The following is an 18,056-nucleotide window of genomic DNA, read 5'->3' as shown; positions in this document are numbered from 1 at the left end:
AAAAACATTTTACTTTTAAGATGAAAAAACTGTCCGTCAGCATGCTTTATCCAGAATCCAGAACTTCTCAGGTGGAAAAGTTTTAGCTTCACCCGTTTAATTCTGTAACGAATCTTCTTTAAGAAACCTTTTATAATCCGATTATTAATTGACTAATTAAAAAACAATCGGAAGATTATTGGCAAAACAATCGCTAGTTTCAGCTCTACGCGTGCTTTCTTGGCCGATTGAGGGATACAAAATGGTTTGTTGCATATTTGCAAAAGTAGCCATTAAGAAGTGAAAATGCATTTTGTTTTATCGATGTTCTTATCTCTCTTGAAAGTATTCTCACCTTTTGGCACCCTTAAAATAATGACCTCCCATCGGTTTTATTGGGGGTAATTTTGACATAACACCAGATTTTAAGCAGAAGAATGAGAAGTTTTGATGAAACGGTTTGATAACATCTAATGCATTTTCCTCCCTTCTTTAGTCCTTAATTAGTAAATAGACTCTATCTGTATTCAATATCTTCTGTGCTCTTTAAAGACCTCAGAGGTTTTTTAAGACATCAGTGTAGATTTGGAAAAGAAGCAGATTTGGGTTATCATAAAATTTACAGATCACTGTTGAGTAGGGCTGGTTAAAAAACTCGATTTAATTGATTTTGAATCGATTCCTTTACATTTTTGCAAAATCGATGTCTAGGGAATGAGATTGATTATTTTTATAGTAATGCGCGTGACGTTCACATTCAAATGAGCAGGAAAGATGCACTCAAGATTACGTCAAGCCAGACAGCTGCAAATATAGCCAATAGGTTGACTAAAGACATTAACAAATGGGGGCTGACCAGAAAACACCCTGTAGTAATTACAGACGACGCTGCAAATATGGTTTGTACAGTGGAGATAATGCAGCTCATACATGTCTGCTGTGTCCCCGCTGTGTCATGTCTGCTTGTTCGAGTGAGGCTTTTTCACTCAGGAAAAACTTTGAAAAATATTTTTTTTTATCTTTGACAGAAGCCGCATAGGGGACACAGCATGCATGTGGAAGATGGTGGTCTCTCAAAATAGAATCTTATCTGATAGAGGATGTGCAGGTAGGTGTAGATTAGGGTGATTCCATGGAGGATTTCCTGCCTCTAAGAGTCGGAGCTCAATCAACAAAAAATGTGCAAAAAAAGTTTTTTAAAAAACTGTCAGGGAGTTATATTATATAGTTTGATTACGGTAATGACAATGAAAAAATTCCAACTGATTCTTGAGATAGGGATATATGTAATATTAAATATGCACATTTTTGATTTACCGTTTTGTTATACCGTTAATTTACTTATCTATAATTTTTAGCCACTATTAAAACCATGGCAGAAGGAGCCGCTTGTGGTTCCAGAGCCGCATGGTTGCAGACCCTCGCTCTAGTCAAAGCTCAGGACTTCAGTAAAATCGAGGATCTATACCCAGTATGGGCGGTTCTAGACTGAGCCCACTGGGGCCAGTGCCCCTGTAGCTCATTTCCCTGTTGTGGCCCCTGTACTGAAGACATAACACTCAAATAAATTCTAATGATGATATGCGCTGGAAGAGAGATGGTTACTGATAGGTCATTTAGATCTGTTTCATTTTATTTTTTCCTTATAAATTCTGTTTTACTAATTATTTCAGAATAATAAGGTGATAACTTCAGTGTTATTGACATACCATCTGTTAAATTTTTTTTTTCAAAACAAATAAAAAAAACAAATTTTTACAGCTGAATTTATCATTTTTTTCTTGACTTCTAATTAAGACTTTATAGAAAATGGTCATTTTAACTTAAATTAAGTCAAAATATGTAAAATTCCTAAATTATGAATGTATATTTACCTTATTGAATAGAAATGTCACTTCATTTATTTGAATCCACTGCCCTCTTTTTCCATCCATTATCTGACACTCTTGTCCCGAGTGGGGTGGCGAGGGGTGCTGGTGCCTATCTCCATCTGTCTATGGGTGAGAGGCAGGGTATACCCTGGACAGGTCGCCAGTCCATCGCAGGGCAACATAGAGACAAACAAATATTCACACACTCACACCTAAGGAGAATCTAGAGAAGCCAATTAACCTAACAGTCATGTTTTTGGACTGTGGGAGGAAGCCACGCATGCTCAGGGAGAACATGCAAACTTCATGCAGAAAGACCCAGGAATCAAACCCGGAACCTTCTTGCTGCAAGGCAGCAGTGCTAACCACTGCACCAATGAGTAGCCCGCCCTGTTTTTTATATCATGCTTTTCTGTTCCCCTGTGAAAACACGTTGCCCCCCTCCTGGCCCCCTGATTCGTTGTTTCTAGAACCACCACTGTTACCCAGACTTGCAGGTTGATGTTAAAAGACTCCATCCTCACTGATCTTAGGCTGTTTTGGAAAAACAATAGCCTCCTGAAAAAATGCAAAGCAGGAGATTTGCAGATAAAGCTGCAGTTGACTAAATAAATTAAGAAATAAAACATATTTAAGTTTAAGTTGTGACCAAATGTTAGAAAGTTCTTAGAGTTCTGCATCATCTGGCAATGATTGGAAATAGATTATATTCCCAGAAATGATTCCCGCCCCAGTTTACCCGAGAACCTATTTCATTGAAAGCCCTGCAGGGATCGGTGCAGGGATAAAGAAACATTAAAGCTTCCCGGTAGAAGGCCCCATCTTGTTTTGTAGTCTCAGTCTGTGTTTGTGTGTGTTGGTATTCCAGAGAAGACGCAACCATCGCTTTACTGGCACGTTTGGTGACTCGTGTGAGTCATAACATGTGGGTAGGAAAGAGCTATGCGATCCCTCCTCCTTGTTTTCTTTTTTTTCCTTCCTTTCTTTTCCCCCTCGCTCCCAGCTCCACAACCAGTATCCAGGCAGATAACAAGTCATGTGATGGGTCGTGTCTTTCCTCTGAATTGTGGGCAGTGAGCTTTTACTTACGGGAAAACAGCACTGCATCCCTGTAGGGTGGGCTATAGGAAGGGCAGAAAAACAGCCCAGGACACAGCAGTTCATTTCCAGCATGTCCAGATAGGAAATACTGGAAGGATTTATTCTTTTATGTTTACTTTACACTGCAATTTCTTTTTATTTATTTATATTTTATTGGGTTTTTTTCCAGGGAAGGGAGAAGAGGGGAACAACACACATTAAGAACAGAACTATGCACATACAGGGAGTTTGTCACATACATATTCATACATTATAAAGTCATAGTAATTAAGTCTGGATGTTAGACCATTTTGGCTGGAGGAAAGAAATACCATTTCAACCAGAGTTCCATTTTTTTGGGTTAACATAAGCTGTTATCTTATATATTTCCACCACAATGTCTCTGCATGTACCAACAGAGGCGTAGCCAGAAAATCCTAATAGGGGCGGCCAGTCATTAACCAATGTACATTGAGGGGTGGCCTAAAGGCACCAGAACCTCAGGGTCAATCTACACTGTTCCAACAGGAACACGCACAACAGCCATATTTTCTAAATAAAAACTAACTATACTTTCCTGCAGCCTTTGCTAACAAATAAACGCATATATTTAATCATCCATGGTGTCTAAATAAAAGGGAAGTTCTTTCAGGTTTGAGTTCTGGGGCAAACATATTTTACATTGTCCTTACCTACTTTTATGAATAATTATTCTGCAAAAAATATATATTTAAATGTACTAATATCCATATTAAATTAATTTTTAAGTTATTAAAGTAGTTATTTATCCATGATTTCACTGAAGACTCCTAGATGAGTTACAGAGACACATAATTTTCTCTTTAACCCAAATAACACGAAATTTAGTTCTGAAAAGAGCATGAATTCTGTATTTATCATATTTAATGTTAGTATATTGATGTTGATATTGATATATTGATAGTAATTGTTAAAATATGAAAAATTTAAATGTTTAATAAGTTTGAACATTCCCCTTGAGAGTATTACTGCTGCCACCATCTGCATTAGAGGGAAAAAATGGTAGGGGTGGCCAATGATTGGCTAAGGGTGGCCATGGCCACCCCTGGCTCCCCATCTAGCTCCACCCCTGTGTACCAAGTGTTGGGCTTTCTGGTTGTAGACATTTCCTCGTGATAAGTGTTTTACTGGCCACCAAAACGATGTTCATTATGTATTTGTTCACTTTCAGGAACACCTCCCAGATGCAAAGTCTTAAAGCCCAGTGGAAAATCCTCTCTGAAAATGTCTTGTAATGAGTTATGTATCTCAATTAAATTAAATTCAGTTTATTTCTATAGCGCCAATTCACAACACATGTCATGTCAGGGCACTTTACAGTTCAACCAGATCATAAAGTCAAATTGATTCAAAGTTTTTTATCTAAGGAAAACCAGTTGATTGCATCGACTCATTGACTCGGATGCAATCCCTTACACTAAGCATGCTTTATGGCAACAGTGGAGAGGAAAAACTCCCTTTTAACAGGAAGAAACCTCCAGCAGAACCAGGCTCGGTGTGAGCGGCCGTCTGCCGAAGCCTACTGGAGTTCAAGGAGACAGAAGCAGAGATACAAAAAGCAACTGTAAAAGGCGGCCCTGTCCAGGAAAAAAAAACAGCCAGGCAGACGAGCTCTGTGTATAAGATATTTCTGACCAAACACCTTGAATTACACTGCACATTCACAACTGAACACCATCATACCTGATCTACAGTATTGAGGAGGAAACTGGATCATTCAAACTGACTGATAGAAGTTTCTACATACTATTATCAATTAGCTTGAATTTTTTTTTTATCAGTTTTTTAAAGATAGGTTTGTTTTCTCTGCTACAAAGTAGAATGATCCCACTGAGTGTCTCTCAGTTATTACAGTGAATTTCTCTCCCCTTCTCAAGGTGATCATTTGTTCATTTCCTCTCACAGAACAAGTTTTTACGCCTATTCCACACGTTTGGGGTCTGAGTCAATCCGGATGCCCAATCCCAGTCTGGTTTATTCATCCTAAAACCACATTCCATATCTGGCATCTTTGTCCTGCTGGAATACCAAACCATCTTTTTGTTTAAGCAGAATTTGGAGACAGTCCTTTGGGTTAATGTTTTAAACCGTCTCATTCAATACACTGATACCAACAACTCAAAAAACCCTCACCATGATCCTTCCACCACCATGCTTGCCAGATGGTTTAGTATTTATGAAGCTTCATTGGAGCCTACTTAGGCATCTTAAAGTTTACATTATTAATTAATTAATTATATATATGCATTTATCAAAATAGCAATCAAATTCCATTAACATTTAAATTACCAAAATTAAAATAATGAAATATCGATCCACATCATCAACTTTATAAGGATACGTGAGCTCCAGCAGTACCGTGTCAGAATGTGATCAGGTGGTCTATTTAATTGTTCCCTCGCCAGGTTTCTGTTAGTTGATAGGAATGTGAATAATTGTATTAAAAATTGTATATAATACTACAGCACATAATTTGCATCATCACTGATTTTTGATGTTGGCAAATAATGCATCGTTTTCTCCGCAGGCAGCGAGTTGGGTAAGATGGTAGAAACCCAGATAGTTTGGCATTCCATCCAGACAGTGATCTTAAATATCATCAGAAGTTGGTATAAAAGAAATAAAAGAAGCTAATATGAAGCTTCTAAAATTCTCAGACTCTAGAAACCAACCAGTTTACATGAGTCCCATCATTTCTGTCTATGCAAGACAGGCAGGGGGCCCTCTGAATTGAGAAGACAACACATTAAACAGACCCATTATACAGATACAGATATTTAAATAGAATAGACATACATTATTTGTTTTACGTTTTGTCCCTTACTTATTGTCCCTTTTCTTGTTTTCCTCTATATGTTTTTTACTCTTTTGAACTGTTCATGCTGTCTCAAAAGGAATTAAAGTTTTTTAATATTACCTTATATTATAAGCGTTCTGATGGCATTTTAGCAAAAGGATTTTTATTAAAAACATAATGTGCACAAATAGGGGATAGTGTTTTATGGGGCCCCCAGGAACTTGGGGCACTAGGCAACTGCCTAGTATTGCCTAATGGTCAATCCCCGCTGGGTTAGGGCATAGGGCTTGGAATCATGAGGTTCTGGGTTTGAGCCCCACTCCCACATACTGCCACTCTGGGTCTCTGAGCAAGACCCTTAATCCCTGATTGTTCCCCGGGCGCCACACGATGGCAGCCCTCTGCTCCCCCAGGGGATGGGTTAAATGCAGAGGTAAATTTCTCCAATGTGAGATCAATTAAGTTCAGTTATTATTATTATTATTATTATTATAAATATCCAACCACAAATATGAAAAATGCCCATTTAGGTCAACAAAGAAATGTTTTGTTTGTTTTAAAAGTTCCTAAATGATTTTAAAACATCTCTAACTGGGGTTCTATGTTTTTTTATCCATATCTTTGACTCTTTGTTTCCGATTACCAGTCAATCTGCCAAAACATGTACAAAATTCATCTTGATCCTCGTGGTTTGTTTCCTAAACAACCCTGGTGATGGCATGATGAGGTCACCAGGCTTCACTTTGTCTACGCACCCCTCAGGTTTCAAACTGTAGTGCAAGAGTGAACTGAACAGAATGGAGCTGCAGTTTCAGAAAAGCTTTTCGCTGAAGACACCAATAAGAGAGGTTGAAGGTGGAGACACCTGCACACACCAAGTGACTAAACGATGGCGGATCTAGATATGTCATCATCGTATTCTCAATCACACAGGAGCAAATCTAGGGAGGTCAGAGGTCAATAAATCAATTCTCAACCTTCAGCTGTTACAACGGCTCTTCCTGCCGCGTCATCCTCATCACTCTGCTTTTGTGCAGTCTCCATAACAACAGTTACTATGGCATCCAGTGCCTGTAAGTGAGGAGGTTTCCAGGTGCAGAGAGGCTGTGAACCATAGGAAGCGGGTAAAAAACTGCATGCATGTGGGGAGTTACTGAATGGTTTACGGTAAAGTGATCCGCAGACGCCCCAATAAAAGATAACAGGACTCTGGGTGTTGTTTTTACAGCACTTCCTTTATTGTATACTTCCACTCAGGGACTGGATGAGGAAGAGAGCAGCTATAAAGTTGAAGAAGTATCTGTGAAAACAGTCCTCATCATAGCCCAACCCTAAATTGAGGATTTGCTATCAGCAGCTTGGTTATATTTGAGCATTTCGCTCATCTTTTTCCCCCCGTTTTTTGTTCCATATTTGGATCAAACTGAAGAAGAAGTGAGGCGGGGCTGTCATTTCAATTGCAGATTCTGATCTTTTCTGGCTTTACTTCTATTACATAAAAATACATGAGCTCACTGTTTCACTGACAAGTTCAGCGAGGACGCCGTCTCACATTGCTTACTGATCAGCCTTTGAAGCTAAGATGGGATAAGATCTACTTCTGTATTTTAAAGGATTAGTATGTATAAATAATCTTTGTGGGTTTCTGATTCAGTGTTCAAAGTAAAAACTGACTCTTTTCTTGTCTGTATACTAAACATGGAGCTAAAATAAGCATCAGTTTAGAGTCACTGAAGATGTTTTACCTTCTTTTTTTTTTTGAAAAATCAGCTTTTTGATAAAGCAGATCAGGCTGAAAATATGTCTTTATCTTTATATCTGGAAGACATGATATATTACTATAAATAAACAATGGTGGCCATACTTATTTGTACCTCTGATTAAGATTATTTGAACATTGATTGGTACTGCTCCAGTCGTTAACTTATGTCCTGTCCTGTTCAAACACCAATATGTAACTGTTTTGTTTTGTCTTTTCAGTTTCTATTTCCCAATGGAGTCTAGCAAGGTTCCTGGAAGCCCACAGCATCACTGATCCATTTACCAGTGGATGTGAGGTGCTTTCCCACATATTTTCCTTTCCTTACCCATCATGATTAGATGTAGTTTTAAAGGTATAGTGGAGGATTTTATTTTTCTGGGTGGAGCATCTAAATAAGTGGTCCTAATTATCAATCATTCTGGTGATATGTTTACATAAGGCCATCCTACGTGCTGGCCCCCATTTGCACTTAGAGGTGGTGAGTCTGACGTAGTGGAAAAAATGCAAATCTTCTTTTGGAAAGTAAGCTTGAATGAGCTATGAGAACAGCAACTTTTAAACAGAGCGTACATGAGGAGAAAATGGGCTCTTGCATGTGGGAGTTGGTACAGGGTTGTGCATGTAAATTTTTTGGAAAGTGGAAAGGGCGGGTCTTTTCAAAAATTCCAGAAAATCCTCCAATATACCTTTAAGCTCTCAATTTGAATCTCCTCTAAACAAACACTGGGATCCATTTAAAGATCTCTAGATTTTTGCAATGTCCAAATATCTGATGGTATGACAGATTCCAACAGTTCCAACAGTTGGTATGGATACATGGTGACCACAAGGCTTTTTCTTTTCTTTTTTTGTCACAGTTCTCCGTACCTCTTTTAATTTTTCTTTTACCTCCCTCAGGGGCAGAGCTAGATGGGGGCCCAGGGGTGGCCATGGCCACCCTTAGCAAATCATTGGCTATCCCTGTGTCCAACCCTGACATTTTTTTCCGCTAATTCAGATGGTGGCGGCAGTAATACTCTCAAGTGGAATATTAATTTTCATTTTTCATACATTACTTACCATTTTTTCATAATTACTTGACAACAAAAACACTGTGGTTAATTATACACATCAATACACTAACATTAAAGATGATAAGTACATGCTCTTTTCAGAACTAGATTTTGTGTCATGTCATCTAGGAGTCTTCAGTGAAATCATAGATAAATAACTATTTTTATAAAAACGTATTAAATAATCAATTTATGTAGATATTAGTACATGTAAATATCAATTTTATGCAAAATGATTATTGATACAGGTAAGTAAGTAATGACAATGGAAAAGATGTTCGACCCGGCACTCAAACCTGAAATAATTTTATCCACTATAACTTTTATCTAGAAAGCATGGATGTTTAAATATATGCATTTATTTGTTAGTAAAGGCTGTAAGAAAGTATAGTTAGTCTTATCTTTGGCTTGACCCTGAGGTTCTGGTGTCTATCCACATTTCGCCACCCCTCAGTGTACATTGGTTAGTGCCTGGCCACCATTTTTAAAGTTTTCTGGCTACGCCTCTGACCTCCCTTGCCATCCTGCTGTAGTAACAAGATAAAACTATGTTTTTTTGTCCAGCCTAGTTCCAGATGGTGGGTACTGATAATATCAGGGTGGTGCATTATATGCATATTTATCAGAAATGTGAATTTTATTTTGCTCTCATTACATGTAGGAGAAGCTAAGCCTTACAATTTAGACAAGGTACATAAAGAATGAAAGAAAAAAAAGAAATATTTTTCTTCTTTATTTGATTTATCTTCTGGAATCAATAACATATTTTAAACTGAATTTAATTCATTAAAATAATATGTTTATGTTAGGACTATCTGACCAGGAGAACAAAGAGGGCAGGGGAGCATATTAATCAAAATCACTTGAGTTATATTTATTTCAAAGATAATTTTGGGGGGCTACTGATATTTTTGCAACTTATAATAAAGAAAGATATAGCTTAATTTTTTGTAAGAAATATCTTTTTAGTGTGGAGGTATTCCAGATATTCTTAGAGCTTACGAGAAAAAATGCTTAAATATAGTTGAAGAAAATAAATCATGATTAAGTGAAAAACTTTAAAAACGGAATTTCACCATGGATATATGATCTCAGTAACCTTGTCCGTGTGTCCCTCCTCAATCCCCATCCTCTGTCCCTCCTCTGCACACTGCTCTTATTCTCTGCGCGCTCCCGTCTCCGCGGGCACGCTCGTTGGGGGCTTGGCCCTCCACGCAACAGAAAAGGGGGCGCGCCCGCTTTAAAGCAGCGCGCTGTCCAGCGTCGATGTGTCGCAGATTTTAAAAACTGAGGCAGGAGAGCAGCTGGAGTTTCTGCACGAGAGGAGGCGCATCAAGCTTAGCGGAAAAAAACTGGCACAGTCGGTGGGGCAAGCGTGGAAAAACACACTTGACGAGCCGTATGCTTTTTTTTCCTCTTTTAAATCAGTCCGTCCTTCTTTTCCACCCGAATTGTACTACTTGGCTCCCGCAGCTCGGGAAGTAAACAAGCAGAGATCCAGTTGAGTCCTGTTTGGAGCGCTGCGATGGAGCTGTCATCTATTGGAGAGCATGTGTTCGCTGTGGAGTCAATTACGAAGAAGAGAATCAGAAAGGTAAGGAACGCACCTGCAGATTTAAAACAAAATCCGATAGAAATAAAATATTTTATGTATTTATATAAAAATATGGCTTAATATTTTAACGGATTTCCCTCCGGAACAAACTGCGCTATAACAATGTGCGGAGAAAAACGTGAAGGCTGATGCATTTAATGCATCTGCGACAAAGTTTGACACAGTTTGAGCCCCTGAGAGCTGCGCTGTGCAGCGGCTGGGCTCCTGCGGCATGGCCATGTTTTGGGGAGCCTACGCAGTTGTAGTAAAATGGGAAGAAAGGGGGTGTGCGTATCTTTTTAAAGCGAGGCTGCAGCTCACTTTATATTATTTACGCCAGCGCGCGGACTGGATGCTCCTATTCAGTGTTGTGAATGCAGACTGATTTTTATTACAAATCATCTCTCTTTGTCTTTAAGCTCATGACCTCTAAAAAAAAAATAAAATAAATAAAAAAAAAACGCATCAAAGTTAAATATGCAATATAATTCCACTGTTTTTAATATTTTAATGCCAATATTGTTCTCTGATCGCTTAAGAATGACTTATATCTCACGTGAGCCGTGTTTTTATATTATATATTTATTTTTATTTTATTATAATTTTTTTTTATTAATGATATTTATTTTGCTACCATCACTCCGATAACAAGTTTCCGATGTGAACGTTGCGCAACATTACTTGTTTACATGTTCCCGCGTGGCCCCACCTATCCAAGCCACCTGTGTAATGTTCTAGAAAGTGGCCTGCATGGTGGAAACAGCGCTCGTAGAACGTGCACGTCATCGCAATGCGAGCCCACGGCCGCTGATTGGATGCGACGCAGCCCCCCCGCCACTGACGTCAGCCTGCAGAAAGAAACAAACGTGGAGAGAGAAGTTTACTAAGCTCCTATGAGCAGCTCCCAATCTGCCGCAGTTCAATAAAAAATACCCTTTTAGCTCATAATGGTGTGTTCTTATTTAATAAAAGAAAAAATGAAATAATTTAAGGGGAAATAAATAAAAAGCCTCTTTTTAGCAGATCTTCTATTGGTTGCCATGTTGCAGGAAGGATAAAATGTAATAGATTTATTCATAACGAGGTTAATATGTGATAGTTAAAACGAAATTGGAAACAAATCTCTTATTTGTAAAAGCAGATTAAATGTTCTCATAACTACTTAAATGGATCAAAGTTATTTTAAAAGATCATATGTGAATTTCATTAATGAAATAATTTTAAAAAATATCAGAAGACAATAGTAATTGTTTCACTATTGAACTGTTTCAAATGCTGCATCATCTTAGGTGTCAGTTTTATTACGTAGAGTTAAAGGGGCAGTCCTCCCACTTCTCTACCAAATAGTCCAAAGTGGGTTTAACCAATCAAATGTTAGGATGTATTTGATGAGCTATGCTGATACTTGTGCACCATGGTGCCACTAAAATCCTGAAAAGGTTTACATTTGCATTTATTGCATGAGTTTCAAATATTTTTTTATAGATTTCAGTATTCCTGAACATATTTGGAGTCTAATTCCAACAGTCTTAATGCTCCTCCTTCCCTCGGTCCACATTTAAAGCGACAGCCACCGCATTTGTCATGCAGTGGTGTCAGCTGCACACAGGAATGCATTTAAATGGTAGGTTTACTGAATGCGGTCCCTCCTCTAATGCACCCCTCCCCTCTCCTTCTCTCTCTTCAGGGTCATGTGGAGTATCTACTGAAATGGCAGGGATGGCCCCCAGAGTGAGTAATCCTTGAGTCATCCCCAGACCTCATCAAATCCAGATATACTTAGAAACTTTATGAGATTGTGTTTAGTGATACTCATGCACCATGTTTATCATTCATAGAAAGATGGATAGATTGATAGTCATTAAGTTTATTTGTATTTGCAGGAACAGCACTTGGGAACCAGAGGACAACATTTTGGACCCTCTCTTGGTCATGGCTTACGAAGAGAAGTGAGTAATGATGGAGGCATTTTTGGTTTCTGTTTTTTTTTTTTTTCCTCACAGTTTGGTGTCTGTAATTTCTCTTTCCCTGACCTCCACCTCTACTCTGCATCTTGTCTTTCTGCAGTCAGGAGAAGCTCAGGTCTCTGAGCTTTCGAAAGAAAGGTCTCAGACCCAGAAAGCTGGTGCTGCGGGTAAGGACTCCTAGCTTCTGTCATAGAGCTTAAATATTCTTCCGTTAACCAAAGGCTGCTGTGTTTAAAGCAAATTATTTCATACAAGTAAAAACATTTCTTTAGTAGTCGGAGCAATGTGGTGTTGTACTATGCATAGTTTGCAGGAAGATGAATGAGCAAACTGTTCCTAATTTACTAATTTCTATGTTTATTTATTTGTATTTAATCATAATCAGACTTTTTCAAACAAAGGCTTTAAATAGGATTATATTGGCTCGTGTATAAGGTTAGCTTTACCTTTCAAACTATAGATTTGGACACATTAGAAATAATCATAAAAAAACTGAGAAAGTTTGCTAATGCTAAAGATTTTATAGTATTATTTTTTATTATTATTATCATTATTATACTAGTTTAAAGAGACTGTTTTATTTGATCATTTGTTTCAGTGGATCAAGTTCTGTAGAGTGTCTTTACCTACTTTCCTATTTTACTTTTTTATTTTTGGTTCAGAGTTTGCTTTTGAATCGAAATACTCTAATTGCAAACGCAGATTAAATCATAAACTAATTTTATTATCATTATAAAGATTCCAAACCAAGGCATTATTTTTAAGCCGATACAGCCCTGTTTACATCACCATGGCAACCATTCGGTTGTTATGGAAGCGGTTTTGGTTTCTTTGAGTAGTTTATCTTTTTTTAGTGAAGTTGGATCCAGCTTAAACTACTGATCTTCAAGCAGGTAGGAAGTCAGGAAGAAAGGGCTGAAACATGTGCACCCTTACATTCACCACTGCTCTGCTGCTTAAACTAAGTTTAGTAATATATTAATGGAAGTTGAAAGAGTGTTTTGCATCTGGAATGTAGAAAAGCAGTTTTGTAAACCAGCAATCATTGTTCCCCTGCTGATCCTGTGGCTGGTCTTCTGCAGAACATCTTTGGTATGGACCTCCGGAGCGCCCACAAGGATGATGAGAAGCCACCGCCCCGCCTGCGCCTGTCCCTCACCAGATCCATGAGCACGGACGTGGAGCAGGCGTGTCGGCGCCAAGCCAGGAGGAGGAGCAGACAAAGAATGACCAAAGTCTACTCAAAACACTCAAAGTCCTTCCATGGGCAAAAGATGAAGTTGGGGCTGATGGAGAAGGATTGGGGCGGGACCAGTGAGGAGGAGAAGAATGGATGTGACAGCAACACTGAAGAAAGATGTGGAGACAGCTTATATGGTCAGTTCACCAAGCTTTGGATTAGGCTGCAGAACATATTAGATGTGATCTGTATGTATAGCAACCTTTTTTTTTTTTTTCCCTTTTCCCTATAGGTCAGTCAGAGTGCAGCTCTACTCCGTTCCTGGAGGAGGAGGACATGGACATGGAGGAGGAGGAGAAGAATGTTAGCCCAGATCTGTGGCCCAATGGAGTAATCTTTGCTACCATTCCAAATCACACAAATGCGCTGGAGCAATCAAAAGACAACACCTTGGCATCTGAGGCCAAACCAGAAGGTTTGGTTTCCCCGAGTGGCAGGTCACACTCGGCAGAGGCCAAAGGTGTGGAGGCCTGTTCAGAGCCTCCAAAGGAGGAGAAGAAGAATGCAACCTCAGTGATAGTGAGGTTCCAGGGGTTCGGCAAGACGGCGGGCGAAGCCGTCTCTGTCCCCCACGAATCTGAGCTGAAGAAGAATGAAGCGAGAAGCGACAATCAGAGCGTCATCGTTACAGCCTCCGAGCGTCCCAAAGGTCCAACCGAAGCGCCACGTCCGGGGAAGGTGATTGTGACGAACGTGACGGTGAACTCTTTGACTGTGACTTTTAAGGAAGCAACCGGGGCAGAGGGTTTCTTCAACGGCTTCTAAACAACGAGAATGAAATGAGGAGAGGGATCAACATAACCCATAGTTAGACTTGCCGCTCATGGTGAAGTACATAACGCAAGATAATAGTGTCTGTGAGGTCATTCCACATGATTTTAAATGAGTTCTGTAAGACATCATTGCCTTGGAATAAAAGTTAGTGGTGATTTTATTATTATAGTGGCTCATTTATTATGTGTGACAGGAAATGATGCACTGCAGTCCAGCAGATTAGACCGATCTTGGTGGCAGAGGTCATCCCTATATTAGCTGGGTTTACCCCACAGCAGGAGAAGGCAGCCTAAAAGAAAAACCCACGTTTACAAACCAACTTTGATGCAGCTACTGTTCTAGTGCTTTCCAGCAAGACCTAATTCAGGCCTGTTTGCAGTCCACTTTTTTTAACGAGGTAAAAGAAAAAAACTATTTTTTTTGTAAACGTCGCTCTCTATCTGGCACAGAGCTACCCGCATGCCCCATCAGTCTGCGCCACATACGCACGCAGCTCTCCGCCGTGCTTTGTCGGAAGGGGTTTATTTCTGTAACAAAAGAAGAGATCCAACAAAAGATGCCGGATTATATTGCCTCGCGCTCATACTGGAGCCGTGCATCTAAAGGAGGTCGGAGACACAAAAGGAAACGCACGGTCGTGTTTGCTGTCTTTTCGTCCTTTAACTTTCTAAGTTTGAAATGCTACCTGGTTCTATTTTTGTATTACCAATTGATAGTCCGCTCTTTTCACTGGCTTTTGTGCATAACAAAAGAGGAGGTATCAATTTAGGACGTTGCTTCTGAGCTGCGTAGGGTGATGTACAAATGGAAGCAAATGTACTTTCAGTCAAACTGTAGTTGGCTATTATTTATTGCATGTCACTTGTATAAACTAAACTAATTTATGTCTCTTGATGTGTCTTGATCTTTCTCTCTTTAACAAAGATGGATTGTCAAACATGTCTTCTCCCTCTCCCAAAAAAATTTCTATTTGTCTGCATTTTCAATAAATGTCTATAAAAAAAAGAATGTCTTGTTGCATATTTTTCTTGGGTGTTTGGAATATAAGTACAGCGCCTCCTGTTCACATAGAGATTGGATTGAAAACTAGCATCTGTACTGCTATAGGAAGTAATCTTTAGAATAAATATTCTCTAAATTCCACTTTTTTTTTCAAAAACAAAAAATTCTGATAGAGGAAACAGCAGCTCTAAAAATCCCAGTGACTTGTCAGCAAGGAGGGATTGCTGAAAGAGGAATAGTGTATTACTGAGTATTACCACTAGAGGGCATACTGTCATTATGGTGAGAGACTTTTCTAGAGCTCCACATGTCATTCATGCTGGGGTGCTCTGCTCCGGCTGGAGGAGCAGATGATCCACAATGCAAACAGAGTTTAAAATGAAGGATCCCTTCTTTTGTTATTTGATAATTTCTTTATTGTTTACTATGTTGCTTCCGGGGCTGTGTCATTCCTTCTTTGTGTGATTTTTTTTTCCCCCCCTCCCTATCTCTTCATTCCAATTTGTGTGACTAACTGCAGCCATCACATACTCCCCTCTACACGAGAGTGCAATGCAGTTATCCTTGTCGGGAATGTGGTTGATGGTGAATCGGAATGCCTAGATTGCCAGGTCTGATCCTACCCTTTGTCTCCTTCATTTTCTCTATTCAGGAAAGAGGCTGGTGGTAAACTCCTCTCTAAGAAGGCAATGTTGAGAGGAATTCAGGGCTTATTTTATTAGCCAGTACTTCTTTCTTGTCTCATACTTTCTTTGAGGCTGATAAAAGCCTCTGGATGAAGCTCAGTGGGCAATGTCTACAAAAAAAAAAAAAAAAAAATGTTCCCAAACTGCATAGTCTTATGAAAAGTAGGACTCTGCAGGACTTGCCTGTTAGGCGACTGTCGCAGGTCCTGAAAAGCCATGTTAGCTTCTCCTTCCAAATGTTCCAATTAGACCATTGTGAATCAGTCAATGATAGAATCCCGCCATAACCAAAAAAAATTATCAGTTTTCTAGAACAGGACTCAATCCCTGCAATTAGATTTACTTGAGGTTTTATCACCATTCCCAATGACGAACCCAATTTACTCAGTTTCAGTCTTTCCAATGCCACACTTCAATGGAGAAATGGTCAACTCTGAAGACACTTCAGCCCCTTCTCCAAATGCTGCAGGTGTTTCCTAGGGACTGAAGAGTCACAGAGCAATAGGGTACATGTAGGCAGGGGGGGGTTTAGGAAATTTGGGGCCCTAGGCAAAGACAGGCAGGGGGCCCTCTGAATTAAGAAGACAAAACATAAAACAGACCCATTATACAGATACAGAAATTTTTATACAATAGACATACATTATTTGTTCTACGTTTTGTCCCTTTTCTTGTTTTCCTCTGTTTTGTACTCCGCTGACTTTTCATGTCGTTTCAAAAGGAATGAAACTAAGCTTGCTTAACCGATTGCTCCTTACTGTGTTTCCAAAAAGGCGACAGCAAAAGTAAATAACCCAGTCCTTCTTTCCACTGTAGACAAGCTATGATCTGCTAATCTGTTCTCCATTTTTCATTTGTATGAAATAATAGCTGCATGAATCATGACAGTGGACAAGATAGAGGAGAGCAGGAGGCAGGGTTACCAATCTACTTGCTCTGAAGAGCAGAGTTCACTGTTCATCTCTCTCAACTTGTCGTAGTTACTTTCGAGCATAATGGGCGATCTCGCAATCGCTAGTTTGTTGGCTCTGCGCTGCCGTAGCGCAAAGATGTCTGCCTCCATGGCTGTGAGACCCGCTCCTATACAATTATAAATAACGAATCTTAAGGCAACACAAATATTAAGGTTAAGAGGCTGAGCTCGTAGATGATGATAAATAACATAGTTATGTATAATATATTACATTTCTGACTGTATATCCCTGTAATTATTACACACTGTAGCTTTAAATCTGGCCCACAGTCAGTTCTTTGGAGTGCACAGTCAGTGGTACCTGCTAATAACCTAGATCGGTGGTTGTTCGAGCTCAACCACCCCAATAAAACAAGGAGATGGCGATACAAGATAGGTGGCACCACTCACTCTTTTATGGTTCAAAAGTTACTAGGGACAGCATCGGTTTTATGTTTTTACCATCTTTGCTTTACTAAGGTTTTCTGAAACATTATGTGGAAAAGTAGTTGAGATCCAGATCTTGAGGTGTTGGTTCTGGCAGATATTGGTCATGCATTTGCTCTTCCTCTGAGAGGTCTTGGGTAAAAAAAATAATAATAATAATAAAAAAAAAGCCTTTTTGGCCTTACACTGGTTAAAAACTATTACTTACTTAACTATTAATTATTACTATTACTTATTATGCTAGAATGATACTGACCTGGAAGAAAAACCTTGTAGGTTTGTTTGTCCAGGTTTCTTCTGGATCTCTAACACACATGAAATACATTTCCAACATCCATTCAAAATATAATAATTTACTAATAAATATAATTCAACTCCAAGTCAAACATAAGTCAACCTCAATTGCAGGTGCTTAGAAGGTAAAACCACCACACTGTCAGTTTACAGTGTCTTCAAAGGACACACCCTTTGGCTACTTGAATGTTCAGATTTTGGAAAGAGACAACAGTAGGCTTGAAAGAGGGGTGAAGGAAGCATCTTTGTTAAAAGGGAAAAGCTTTGGGGAGGGGGACTGGTTTCAGCTTCCAAGGATCTCCAATTTGGTTACAGAACTCAAGAAATTACATAAGCAAATTCTGTTAGGTTAGGTTGCAGAGGAGTAGGCACCGATGACTTTGGATCATTTAATGAAAGTCCAAGGGGAACAGAGGCAAAAATACAAAATACAAAAAATACTAAAAACGAAACAAAAACCGATTAACGTCAGGGAAAAGAGTCGAGGGAAGCAAGAGACTAGAAAGCTACAAAACAAGAA

The 18,056-nt window shown here is 39.1% G+C and overlaps 1 protein-coding gene across 1 annotated transcript; it reads left to right on the top strand.

Moving 5' to 3' along the window:
• The first annotated feature begins 9,835 nt into the window (after window positions 1-9,835).
• On the top strand, window positions 9,836-14,456 carry cbx7a (chromobox homolog 7a). Its single transcript, XM_038309402.1, has 6 exons — window positions 9,836-10,174; window positions 11,862-11,905; window positions 12,058-12,123; window positions 12,242-12,308; window positions 13,224-13,518; window positions 13,614-14,456. The coding sequence occupies exons 1-6, from the start codon at window positions 10,106-10,108 to the stop codon at window positions 14,144-14,146; spliced, it is 1,074 nt and encodes a 357-aa protein (XP_038165330.1). The 5' UTR covers window positions 9,836-10,105; the 3' UTR covers window positions 14,147-14,456.
• The last annotated feature ends 3,600 nt before the right edge of the window (window positions 14,457-18,056 follow it).

The sequence above is a fragment of the Cyprinodon tularosa genome, unplaced genomic scaffold (genome assembly GCF_016077235.1).
Source record: "Cyprinodon tularosa strain WSP-4 unplaced genomic scaffold, ASM1607723v1 ctg118, whole genome shotgun sequence".
Classification (NCBI taxonomy): Eukaryota; Metazoa; Chordata; class Actinopteri; order Cyprinodontiformes; family Cyprinodontidae; genus Cyprinodon; species Cyprinodon tularosa.
Note: the sequence above shows the minus strand (reverse complement) of the source record. Positions and strands in the feature narration are given on the sequence as shown.

Coding starts and splice junctions, on each gene's coding strand:
- cbx7a (XM_038309402.1), top strand. CDS start 10,106: ATGGAGCTGTCATCTATTGGAGAGCATGTGTTCGCTGTGGAGTCAATT. Junction 10,175..11,861: donor CGAAGAAGAGAATCAGAAAG/GTAAGGAACGCA, acceptor CTCTCTCTTCAG/GGTCATGTGGAGTATCTACT. Junction 12,124..12,241: donor GTCATGGCTTACGAAGAGAA/GTGAGTAATGAT, acceptor GTCTTTCTGCAG/TCAGGAGAAGCTCAGGTCTC.